The sequence below is a fragment of the Gekko japonicus genome, unplaced genomic scaffold (genome assembly GCF_001447785.1).
Source record: "Gekko japonicus isolate JY-2015 unplaced genomic scaffold, Gekko_japonicus_V1.1 scaffold644, whole genome shotgun sequence".
Lineage (NCBI taxonomy): Eukaryota > Metazoa > Chordata > Lepidosauria > Squamata > Gekkonidae > Gekko > Gekko japonicus.
The window spans coordinates 910,340-923,434 of record NW_015160853.1 but is presented as its reverse complement, the minus strand read 5'-3'; the positions used below and the strand labels follow the sequence as shown (position 1 = coordinate 923,434).

Genomic DNA, 13,095 nt, shown 5'->3' with positions numbered 1-13,095 from the left:
CAGGGGATCCTAAGATTGTCTGGCAGTCACAACTTCTAGCTCTGTTAGCATTATGCACCACTAGGTAGTGAGCTAGACTTGTTTTTTTAAGGCAAGAGACGTTTCAGAGGTGGTTTGCCATTGCCTGCCTCTGTGTCATGACCCTGGTATTCCTTGGAGGTCGCCCATCCACATACTAGCCGAGGCCGACCCTGCTTAGCTTCCGAGATCTGACATGACTGGGCCGGCCTGGGCTATCCAGGTCAGGGCTGTGAAGCACGGTGGCTAGCAATGTTCCCTCTAAGCTGTGGAGTCTTGTGAGCAAAAATGCTACTTTGTGAGCTACTGGCATTAAAGTTGTGAGCGAGCGATTTGGATCCTGCATAAGTTAGTTTGTTCTGAAGCCCTCCTTCCTGAGCTAGGACAAAAATGTGTGAGCCGTAGGCTAAAAAACTGTGAGCTAGCTCACACTAACTCAGCTTAGAGGGAACACTGGTGGCTAGTATTAATAATACTTTAAATACGTTCGCCACCATACAGTTACTGTCCCTTATTTCCTGGCCCGGAAACATGGCCGCTGTTTAAAATGCGCTTGTCTTGCTTCTCGGCGGCAGAAAGGTGCTCCCCCTAATTCATCCGAGGAACGTAATTAGCCTTTAGTATCAATTAAGAGGCTGCGCGAAACCGTGGCTTACCGTAGCTCAAAGGTCTGTATTTACAAATGTCCTTAATAAGCGCATCCAGATTGGCAACTATCTGGTCATTAGGCATATCCAGCTGAAAGGAATTAATACAAAGTTAACGAAGCAGAAAGGGGGGGGGGGAAACAGTCACCGCTGCCGGATTAATAAAAATCGCAGCAGCAGGGGTAAATATTTAATCAGAGCTCCGGGCCTGGGTTTCGTCTCTGTGATAATGGGGGAAACATTTTCCTCTCTATTAAAGATGCAAAGTACCAAAAATGCTGTGAAAAGGGGGGGGGGGACCACACGCTTTAAACCAAACCCAGCGACTGCAATCACACGTGACGAGGTATCTGTGCAATGTATGTGTGTACTAAAAGGGGGCCCCCCGCAAAGACTTACAAGGAGGGGGAATTCCCATTTCTCCACTCGGGCATCGGTTGCAACTTCCCCTCCGCCGCTGCCGGATCCCCTCCGCCTCCGCCAGCTCCGGCCTCCCCCCACCCCCCATCTTTTATTTATTTTATTTTATTTATACATTCAGCTTATATACCGCCCTGACCCCGAAGGGTCTCTGGCCGGTTTACATCCAAGTCTAAGACTACTTTTCCCCTAACTACGGCCACATCGTACAGGGGCGGGGCTGCCTACCGGCACCCAGGTGGTGGGGCTTTTTGCTGTTCCGGCTCGGCTCCTCCTTCCACTCTGCTCCACCCACCCACCCAGCTCCACATCGCCGCCACCACAGCTGGCCACAAACACCTCTTTAGCCCTGTTTACAACTTAACGGAAACCGCACGTATAATCCGTGCACTGCGTACACATGGCTTATTAAAAAATAAGTGCATCGCGGCCAGTGTTCCCTCTAAGCTGAGACCGTGTGTGCTAGCTCACAGGTCTTTTTTAGCCTTCAGCTCACACATTTTGGTCTCCGCTCAGAGCAGACTAGCTGATACAGAGGCCAAATCGCTCGCTCACAACGTTCATGCTGGTAGCTCGCAAAGTAGAATTTTTGCTCACAAGACTCCACAGCTTAGAGGGAGCATTGGTCACAGCACTCCCGAATAGGGGAGTATTTCATCTTGAGTAAGATAGCTTTTCACACGTCTAAATCACCCCTGGAAACATAGGATACACAAGCTGTAGCTGTATGGCTTCCTTAAATTAGCTATATGACAAAAAAAACATTGTTGTTCCAAAAAATCCCCTTAGGTAAGTAGGTCCCCGACCATATAGGGCTTTAAAGGCAAGAACCAGGACCTTGAACTGAATTTGCTATAGGGAGCCGGTGCAGTGCTTTTAGGGCGGGGCTGGATGTGTTCCCGCACAAGAAGACACAACAACAGCCTCGCTGCTGCGTTCTGCACCAGCTGCAGCTTCCGGATTTGGGACAAGGGCAGCCCCGTGTAGAGAGCATTACAGTAGTCCAATCTCGAGGCGACCATTGCGTGGATCACTATGCCAGGCCAGCCATAGATGGTAAAAGGCAGACTGCACAGTGGCTGCTACCTGGGCATCCATCGTTAAGGAGACATCCAAGAGCACTCCCAAACTCCTAACCTCCAATGCTGGCACCCATGGAGCCCCCTCAAAGGTCGGGGGTGGGATCCCTACCCTTGACCTGCCCCGGCTCAGGACCTCTGCCTTTATTGGATTCAATCATCATTTTGAGCCATCAAAAAAGAACTGTTCCTGCCAATGAGACGGTGCCTTATGTGGAGTCACACCTCTGGACTAACAAATGCAATGTGTCTGCTCTTAAGTTCTCCGAGAACCCCGACCAAGGTCCACTTAGCGCAGGATGCCAGGGACTGAACTGGGAACCTTCTGCATGTAAAACGTGGGCTCTGCTGCCGAGCTACGCCCCCCCCCCCATTATGTACGCCTTGCTTCGCGACTGGTTTAGAAAATAAACCTCTTACGTTAGCAACGGTTAATGATTTACCAAATCTTTCCTAATGGACTGTAACTACCCTGCCCTGGGGAAGGATCTGTCTCATTACCTGGTCAGCGGGCAAGCGTTCCTGAAAGGCTACAATGCAAACCAAGTACTCTGGTGGTACGTTCATGCGTCGTCTCGGTAAATTATTAAACCCCTCCGCTGACCGAAAATTTCACTCTTGGGCTCAGCTTGCAAAGCTCCTTGCGAAACTTACCCTTGCGAACCACGGCTTGATTACGTTTTCGTTCTCCACCCTGTACTCGAGGCACACTTGGAAGAAGCTGAGCATCTTTGGAATGTCGTAGCTGACGGACCCTGGTTCAAACACAAACCAAAAGAGGGCATCAGACTAAGGCTGCGTGTGGGGGCGCCCGCTTGTATGCAACGTTCTGCGTGCACGGGAGCGCCCTTGTTTTTCTTCTGTGTCAAAAAACATTCCACATAGCACGGTAGAGAGACAAGCCCAGATCGATCCCTGATGCCAAAGGAACAGGAAAGCCTTGGAAAACACCAGGTTTGAATCCTCACTTTGCCAATGAATCTTGCTGGGTGACCTTGGGCCAGTCACACGCTCTCAGCCTAACCTACCTCATGGGGTTGTTGTGAGGATATAATGGGGGAGAGGACAACGATCTAAGTGGCTCTGGGCTCTCACTGAGGAGAAAGGCAGGGCGTTAAGTGTAGTAAATAAATAAATATATAAGAATGCATGGGATTTCGTGCATGTGCGTCTCGGGCCCACACCTGGATTTTAAATGTTCCTGATCTTTGTAATGCTCCCCCATAAAATCACTCCAACTCATTCACAGTCGGCCAGGTTTTATTTATTTATTTGATGAAGCTTATATCCCGCCCTCCCCGTGTTGTAGGCTCAGGATGGGTACCAACATGTATATATCTGCAGTTAATGCAGATTCAGGCGCTGCGGTGGCTCAAGTGGTTAAGACGCTGAACTGCAGGCTGTGGAAGGTCGGTAGTTCAGCAGTTCGAGACCCGGGTGCCGCATGATGGAGTGAGCTCTCGTCTCTAGTTCCAGCTCCTGCCAACCTAGCAGTTCGAAAGCAAGAAATTGCAAGTAGATAAATAGGTACCACTTCGGTGGGAAGGTAACAGCGTTCCATGCGCCTTGGCGTTTAGTCATGCCGGCCACATGACCACAGAAACGTCTTCGGACAGCGCTGGCTCTTCGGCTTGGAAACGGAGATGAGCACCGCAACCCTAGAGTCGGACTCGACTGGCTTTCGAGCAAGGGAACCTTTTACCTTTACCTTAATGCAGATTCACAATTTAAAACGTATTACAATCCAGGACTCTTTTTGTAGCAGGAACTCCTTTGCATATTAGGCCACACACCCCTAATGTAGCCAATCCTCCAAGAGCTTACAGAGCTCTTCTTACAGGAGCTACTGTAAGCTCTTGGAGGACTGGCTACATTAGGGGTGTGTCACCTAATATGCAAAGGAGTACCTGCGACAAAAAGAGCCCTGCAAAATCATCGACCTTAATTCAATGAAATCTTCAGCATTTAAAACAGCGTGCCTCAATGGCAGACAGTGTGGTTCCAGTCTGGCTTTCAAGTCTGGCTTTCAGGGTCTGAGGTGACTGGGGGGGGGGGAGGCCTAATCAAAAATGGATTGCCGTAGCCTGGTGGAAGAGCTCCGTCTGGCAGGCCCTACGGAACTGTAATGGGTCCCGCAGGGCCCTGATCTCATAAGGCAGCCCATTCCACCAGGCAGTTGAGGCGAGTGAGACATCCCTGGGGCCAGGGACTACTGGGAGACGCTGGTTGGCAGAACACAATGTTCTGTGGGGCTCGTATGGGGATAGGCGGTCTCGAAGATATGCAGGCCCCTCCTCCCCTGACTGTATCGAGCTTTAAAGGTAATCACCAGCACCTTGAAAACAGATCCAGCGTTCAACAGGCAACCAGTGCAGATCTCGCAGCATCGGGCAGATATGAGACCGCACAGGCAGCGATATCAACACCCTTTAATCACTGTGCCCCGCAATTTCGGGGGCTGGAGATCTAGTTCAGCAGTGACATTGGCTTTTCTGCACTCTCGGTTTCCTTTTAGACCTCCCACGCCTCTCACCGTCTCTTCTTGCAGCACTGGCCAGGATTTGCTCAACCCGATTTACCCTTCCCAAGCCTACCACAAGGGGGCCACCATTCCTAGACTCCAACCAGGACATTCGACAGGGGCGACTTAGAGACAGGGCCTTTTTGGCAATGGCACCGAATCTTCGGGCTGAGATCCTGGGCTAACACAGAGAGAGTTCACAGAAGGCACTTCTGCTGACTCTTTCTCTGCACTGCAGCCCCCCCCCCCAGCAATCCTCCCCCAAGAGTCAGTGGAAGGGTGGCAACAAAGCGGGCCACAGTGTAGGGTGCTGGGAGCTAGTCAAAAACCCCCCCTTTGAAAGCGGGGGGGGGGGGGGACTTGCAAAAATGTACGTAGGGATGATTTTTACTGATTTCCCTTCCCTCCTTCCTGGCTGAAGCCCCTTGCATTACACCCCGTGTTGTTCTCAAAGGTCCTCCAATCCCTAGAGACCGTTTTCTGGGGGTTTAGAGAGCTGCAGCGAGGTGGCATGAGCAGCAGAACCCCTTCCCATGACCTCACTCCATTCCCAGCTGCACGGGATCCAACCCAGTGCCTTCCCCCGTCACTCTGTTCTGTCCACTGCTGTGGTACTGAACATCGATTGTGTTATTTTTTTAGGCTCTACTGGTAGCAGGAGCTCCTTTGCATATTAGGCCACACAACCCTAGTGTAGCCAATCCTCCAAGAGCTTACAGTAGCCCCAGTAAGAAGAGCTCTGTAAGCTCTTGGAGGATTGGCTACACTAGGGGTGTGTGGCCTAATATGCAAAGGAGCTCCTGCTACCAGTAGAGCCCTTACGTTCGGTGTTTGAACATTGCGAGTTCTTTAAGCATTGTTGAGAGGACTGTGGGAAAGAAACCTTTTTAAATAAGCTCTGCTTGGCAGTGGCTGCAGTCCTCTAGAACTCGGGCAACGGCGTCTGACCTGGCTCCTCCAAGGTCTTAGCACCCACTAGATCCAGGTCGGGCTTCATGTGGACAACAGTCTGACCTGGAGTCCTCAGCACATGCGGATGGCACACAGCTTCTGGTCAGCAGTTATGCAACCCAAACACCCCTTTCATCTACTGAAGAATCCCTTCCTGTTGTAATATGTTCATTTATTTTAGGAATGTTGGTTAAGACGCTGAACTGCAGGCTGTGGAAGGTCAGTAGTTCAGCAGTTCGAGACCCGGGTGCCGCATGACGGAGTGAGCTCCCATCTCTAGTTCCAGCTCCTGCCAACCTAGCAGTTCGAAAGCAAGACACTGCAAGTAGATAAATAGGTACCACCTCGGTGGGAAGGTAACAGCGTTCCGTGCGCCTTGGTGTTTAGTCATGCCGGCCACATGACCACGGAAACGTCTTCGGACAGCGCTGGCTCTTCGGCTTTGAAACGGAAATGAGCACCGCAACCCTAGAGTCGGATTCGACTGGCTTTCGAGCAAGGGAACCTTTACCTTTACCTTTTGAACTGAAGAACAACACAGTCCTGTGGCACCTTAAAGATGAACAGATTTGTTGCAGTGCGCATGTCCAAAGATGCCAAGTTATTGTCTTCAAAAACCCATAGAGACAAAGAGAAAAATAATTCTGCGGTGGGAAAACTATTGTTATTCCAATATAACAACAACCCCTACACGTTTTCCTGCTGCACCATTCTTTTCCCTTCGTCTCTTTGCTCCAATGGGTGCAGCCTTTGTTCTCCAGAAGCCCGTGCCAGAGTATACTGACTCATCCTCAAGATGTCCCAAAGTTCTGCTGTCCTTTGCTGATTTTAATATTCCCCCTATTCTACCATCAAAGAGAAAAAAAGGTTTGTTGTTGTTCAGTCGCACAGTCGAGTCCGACTCTTCGTGACTCCATGGACAAGATCCCGCCAGGCCCTCCTGTCTTCCACCGTCCTCTGAAGTTTGCTCAACTTCATGTTCGTTGCATCTATGACACTGTCTAACCATCTCATCCTTTGCCGTCCCCGTCTTCTTTGACCTTCAATCTTTCCCAGCATCAGGGTCTTCTTCTCCAGTGAGTGCTCCCTTCTCATTTGGTGGCCAAAGTATTTGAGCTTCAGTTTCATTATCTGACCTTCCAGGGAACAGTCAGGGTTGATTTCTTTTAGGATTGACTGATTGGATCTTCTTGCAGTCCAAGGGACTCTCAAGAGTCTTCTCCAGCACCATAGTTCAAAAGAATCTCTTCTTCGGCGCTCGGCCTTCCTTATAGTCTTTGCTCGCAGCCATACATGTCTACTGGGAATACCATTGCTTTGACCACGCGGACTTTTGTTGGCAGGGTGATGTCTCTACTTTTTATCATGCTGTTTAGGTTCGCCATCGCTCATCCAAAAACTTGAATTCTGGCAAGCACTGAATGAAACCCAAGAAGAGGGACTGGGTTAGCATCATATGCGTTGTGAGCTACACACCTGTCAAGTCGCTTCCAATTACCCAATGGAAAGGTAACAATGTTCCGTATGCCTCGGCATTTAGTCATGCCAGTCACATGACCATGGAAACATCTTCGGACAGCGTTGGCTCTTTGGCTTGGAAACGGAGATGAGCACCGCATCCCTAGAGTTGGATTTGACTGACTTTCGAGCAAGGGAAACCTTTACCTTTACATGAATTAATGACCTTCAAAACGTCCTATCAGGTCTTGCGAACGGAGGGCCCTCGTGGCGGCCCTGACTGAGTCAGCCCATCTCATGTTGGCTCTTCTCTTCCTGCTGCTGCCTTCCACTCTTCCTAGCATGATTGTCTTTTTCCAGTGACTCTTGTCTTCTCATGACCAGATCAAAGTACGATAGCCTCCGTTTGGTCATTTTCGTTTCTAGGAAGGGTTCAGCCTTGATTTGATCTAGAGCCCACTTGTTTGTCTTTTCGGCGTTCCGTGGTATCCATAAAATTCTCCTTCAGCACCACATTTCAAAAGGAATCAACGTTCTTCCCGTCAGCTTTCTTCATTGGCCAACTTTTACATCCATACATACATAGTAACAGGGAACACTAGGGCATGGATTATCTTGATCTTGGTCGCCACTTAAAAGGGTCTTTTCTACCTCCTTCATGGCTGCCCCTTTCAAGTCTCAATCTGTTTCTGATTTCTTGGTTGCAGTCTCCCTTTTGGTTGATGACGGAGCCAACGAACAGGAAATCTTTAAACGATTTCAGCTGCGTGAGGTCTGGGGAAACCCCCAGTTCAAGTCCCCATTCTGCCATGAAGCTCACTGTGACACACCAGTACTCGTCTTGAGTTTTTAACTGACTCTAAAGGTCTCTAAAGGCAGTTTCTAACCACACCAGATCAGGGATCTCTGTTTAACTGGGTAGGGAAATTCTCCTCTCACTAGAAGATGGGTGGTCTATAAATCTAAATAATAAATAAATAATCTATCCCCTTTCCTTGGCCTGAATGGGAGTCTTTGCCTACTTCCCAAACTTCCTTGCCAACTTTCCCCCAGTTCTCCTGTCTGTGGTAAACTTCTCTCAGTCAGGGCCGGAATCCGAAACAGTCAGTACTCGACTCTTCTCAGCTAGGGCTGAAATCAGAGTGAATCCTTCTCAGTATCCAGTTCAGAAGTCTTTCACTGCTCAGCTGATCCTAACCAATCAGATCTCCTGGAACAGCCTGTCACTCAAGGCTCTCTGGCTCTGTGAAGAATTAACCCTTCACAGTCCTTTGTCTGTTTGCACAGCACTTCTACGCTTCTTAAAGGTGCAGTCCTGTCACACTTAAAAGGTGACTTTGGGCCAGCCACACACACTCTCAGGTTAATCTACCTTACAAGGCTGATGTTGTGAGAATACAAGGCAAGTGGGGGGTGGGTGGAATCCACATAGAGCCCCCCCCCCGAGCACCATGGAGAAAGGGCTGGACCAGAAAATGAGTTAGACAATGGGGGGGGGGCAAAGTGTGTCTGAAGTAAACAAACACAAACCAAATCTGAGAAACTTTTTTAAAATGCTGAGTCATGGTCAAGACAGTCCCTCATTGTTGACCTTTTGCTCACATGCCTGCCCCACAATTCCTCCCACTCATCTCAGCAGAGACAGAGAAAACCGACTCAAAGGGCTGGGTTGGTTCATTTGCAACCTCTCCCGCCCCCACGCTTAAAACATTCATTCTCCCCTGACACGCCCCATCTCCTCCCACCAGGTTTTGGGGAACGCAATCCGTGCTGAGCATTCGGGGGACTGGAAAGACCTTTGTTTTACGTTAAATATAGGTCTTCGCTGGGTCTGGCACGCATCTGCCGTGTTACCCTCTAACGCTTCTGACAGGTCAGTAATTTATCTCATGTATTTAAAGAGCACGGCGCAAAGATGTTGCCTGCGAACACGCTGTGCAGACAGCTGGGGCAAGAAAGGAAACACAACAATGCTCTTCTTGTTTCAGCCTTCCAGAGCTGAGCAAGAAGACCCCCTGCCGCCTTAAGGGCAACAGGATTCTTCTGCTTCTTTTTTAAAAGTCCTCACACTAGAGATTCCTCAAGAACCTGATGTGCTACTAAAAGAGGACCGCAAGTCAGATCCTGGTTGAAGAAGAGAAGCTGTTTCATGAGACACCCAGAAGCCCTGAAGAACTTAGAATTCCCCCCCCTCACTGTTACACCTGTGAACAAATCACCTGAAGCACCTACAATATATAAGAATTTAAGGTGGGCGAAGTTGGATCAGACCATCTCACCCAGGACCAATGTTCCCTCTAAGCTGTGGAGTCCTGTGAGCAAAATTCTACTTGGTGAGCTACTGGCATTAAAGTTGTGACCGAGCGATTTGGCTACTGCATAAATGAGTTTGCTCTGGAGCCCTCCTTCCTGAGCGAAGACAAGAATGTGTGAGCTGGAGGCTAAAAAACGGTGAGCTAGCTCACGCTAACTCAGCTTAGAGGGAACACTGCCCAGGACCCCCTTTTAACACAGTGGACAAGCAGTTCCCTTGGAGGACCAACAAACTAACATAAAAACATAAGAGAAGCCAATGCTGGATCAGACCAATGGCCCATCCAGTCCAACACTCAGTCACACAGTGGCCAAAAATACCAGGGGCCATCAGGAGGTCCAGCAGTGGGGCCAGGACACTAGAAGCCCTCCCACTGTTGCCCCCCCCCAAGCACCAAGAATACAGAGCATCCCTTGCCCCAGACCAAGAGTACCTATCTATACCTTGTGGCTCATAGCCACTGATGGACCTCTGCTCCATATGCTTATCCAATTCCCTCTTGAAGCCGTCCATGCTTGTAGCCGCCACCACCTCCTGTGGCAGGGAATTCCATGTGTTAATCACTCTTTGGGTGAAGAACAGGGCACAGAAGCTAAGAACTTTTTGATTGTTTGGGGGGGGGTTGGACATCAAGTTACAGTTGACTAATGGTGACCATGTAGGGTTTTCCAGGCAAGATGCGTTTTCCATTGTCTGCCTCTACTTAGCAACCCTGGTGGTCTCCCATCCAAGAACTAACCAGGGCTGACCCTGCTTAGCTTCTGAGATCTGACGAGATCGGGCTAGCCTGGCTATCCAGGTCAGGCTTCTAGAAACGGAGCTTCTCTGTCATCAGAATGGCTAGTGGCCATTAATGGACCAGCCTCCCTGAATCTGTCTAGTGCCATTTTGTAGACATTTGTGTTCATGGCCATCATTGTGTCCAGTGGCTATGATTTAATTACCCGTTGAGCGAGGAATACGCTTCCATTTGTCCACCATGAATCTATGGACCATCAAGTTCACTGAAAACCCTGAGTTGAAGCATCACGGGAGAGGGAGAAGTTCTCTAAGCATTTTCTCCACCCCATTGTCAGCAAGCTGCCAAATGGTTTATTTTTCTCTTTCCTATGTATGCGCTCGTCTGCTTTCACTTTCCCATGTATGCCTGTTGATGCGCTTAATTGCCTAGTAGCAGGAACGTCCGCATCTCTCAAGGCCACAGGTGGTTGCTGCCGAATAGTTGCTTGGGTGATCTCATGGTACACTCCATGAGAAGCAAAGATGTTATGGTTATCTAGAAGTGTTGCTTCCCAGGCCCAAAGGCGCGCGGGGGAAGTCCCGCAATTGGGTCTCAGCTTTTTGAATGTACTATAATCCATTGTACTCACTGGAGAAGACCCTGATGCTGGGAAAGATTGAAGGTCAAAGAAGATGGGGACGGCAAAGGATGAGATGGTTAGACAGTGTCATAGATGCAACGAACATGAAGTTGAGTGAACTTCAGAGGACAGCAGAAGACAGGAGGGCCTGGCGTGACCTGGTCCATGGGGTCGTGAAGAGTCGGACTCGACTGTGCAACTGAACAACAACAACAACAAATAATCCATTGTGCTCCATGCTTACCCCTCATTCTGAACAGTGATCCTGTTTATGCACCTATAGCTTCAAATAAAGTAAAACCTTTCTTGCAAAGTGTATACTTTGTTGATGCTTTGGGAGTCTGACACCCATGCATAATCTCAAAGAGCTCTGTCATATCCCCATTAGTTGTCTTTTCTCTGAACAGAAAAGCCCCAAAGTCTTTATCTTCTCCTTGTCGAAACGGCAATTTAACCACTTGATTACCTCGGTTGCCCTTTTCTGCGCTTCCTCCAGCTATGCAATATTCATAATTTTGCATTATTATTTTATTCGGAAAAATTTCATCCCCTTTCTCTGTTTTAGCACCTGAGACAACAATTGTTTGCGTAACGCGTATGCTCAAAATCACAGAATCAAAAAGAAATCTGAAACAACACGTTAGATTCGGCAGACCTGGCCTGATACCAGCAGTGATTTCTTCTGGCGCAAAGACGTTTTTGCTGATGCTCCTGGCGTCAGATGAAACCATCGCTGTTAACAGAATGGATCTGCAGAATCCAACCCGATGTGAAACAATAGGAAAAAAATGCAGCCAGTACAATTCTACTACAAAATACAAATTTTACTGCATTCTGGAAATGCAAAGGAGCTGCTGTCTCATCTGCCTCTCCCAAGGAAAGTTACTTTAATACCTCAAGCACTGCCCCCTGACCATCCGCAACATAAAATTGATGACTTCATTCCTCCAGAACGTAAGAAGAGCCCTGCTGGATCAGACCAGCACCCTGTCTCACACAGTGGCTAACCAGTTCCTCCGAAAGGCCAACAACAGGGCACAGAGGCCGAGACCTGCTTCTGATGTTGCCTCCTGGCTCTGGGATTCAGAGGATTAGTGCCTCTGAATGTGGAGGTTCCCCTCAGTCACCAGGGCTAGTAGCCACTGATAAGACTTAATCCTCCATGAATCTATCTAGTTCCCTTTTAAAGCTGTTTATGCCTGTGGCCATCACTACATCCTCGGGCAGCAAATTCCACATTTTAATTACTCTTGGTTTAAATAAGTATTTCCTTTTGTCTGTCCTGAATCTACTGCCCATCAGCTTCATTGGAGGCCCTCCAGTTCTAGTGTTTTGCGAGCCAGAGAAAATGTTCTCTTGGTCCACCCTCTCCACCCCGTGCATAATTTTATAAACCTCCATCATGCCCCCTCCCCCTTAATCGTCTATTTTCTAAACTGAAAAGTCTCAGACTCCTCCCTCCCTCATTGGGAAGGTTCTAGGCTCAATACTGTAAAACCGCTATGCAATGCTAACAATTTTAATAGACCCTAATCAATGCAGGAGGGAGTCGGGAGACCAATGCCTGGAAAACAAAACGGCATCCCAAAATGCAAGGCGAGACATTGCTAAAGTGAAGAACAACCACAGCTCACAGGGCCCCGGGGGGGGGGGGGGGGCTGCTTCCCTAGTCAGTAGTGATCGGGGTCCATGGGCCCTCCCCTCCCCTCCACTCCACTCCAGGCCAGAATACACACTCAGCTCCAAGCACAACTAAGCAGAGAGGAGGGGGCACACTAGAAAGACCTGCATTAGAAGTGGGGAGGACGCTGTTGTCTGTCCATGTTTCCCCATTCCCATGATGTGACTGAACAGTGGACAACAGGCAGCTAAAATGAGCCCCATGTAGAAACTTCATGGGGGATTCTCCCCGAAGGACTTCATTTTTACAGTGTGAGATTGCTGAACTTGAACTAATTCACAAGATCAGAACAATGGATTCCCCCCAGGGCTGAATAAGGACATGGGATTCTTATCTCACTACACGGGCTAATTTCCTGCCTCCCCCCCCAAGCACTTCCCCTCTGCTCTAATCAAGCTGATTAAAATATGCATGGCCCCTTTGCATCCTTTACAAGCATGCTTTACAACAGGATCCCCGGCCCTTTCTTACACGCCCAGGGAAATGCCAATTGCCACCTTGGGGGTCCAGCAGCAATTTTCCTCCAGGCCAGTTTGGCCCTGGGGATCCTGGAGGTTTTTTGTCATCTTCTGGGCATGGATCCGCGGTCACTGGGGGTGTGTGTGTGTGGGAGAGTATTTGTGAATTTCCTGCATTGTGCAGGGG

General features: G+C 49.1%; 1 protein-coding gene across 1 annotated transcript in view; it reads right to left on the bottom strand.

The window, feature by feature from the left end:
* Window positions 1-674: 674 nt before the first annotated feature.
* The window catches only part of MRPL1 (mitochondrial ribosomal protein L1), a gene marked incomplete at its 3' end in the record, with an annotated part of 31,821 nt that continues 19,400 nt past the window's right edge, over window positions 675-13,095 (bottom strand). The window contains exons 7-8 of the mRNA XM_015421079.1: window positions 2,819-2,919; window positions 675-756 (exon numbers count right to left, since the gene is read on the bottom strand). Coding sequence (XP_015276565.1) covers window positions 675-756; window positions 2,819-2,919 — 183 coding nt within the window. The remainder of the gene's footprint in view (window positions 757-2,818; window positions 2,920-13,095) is intronic.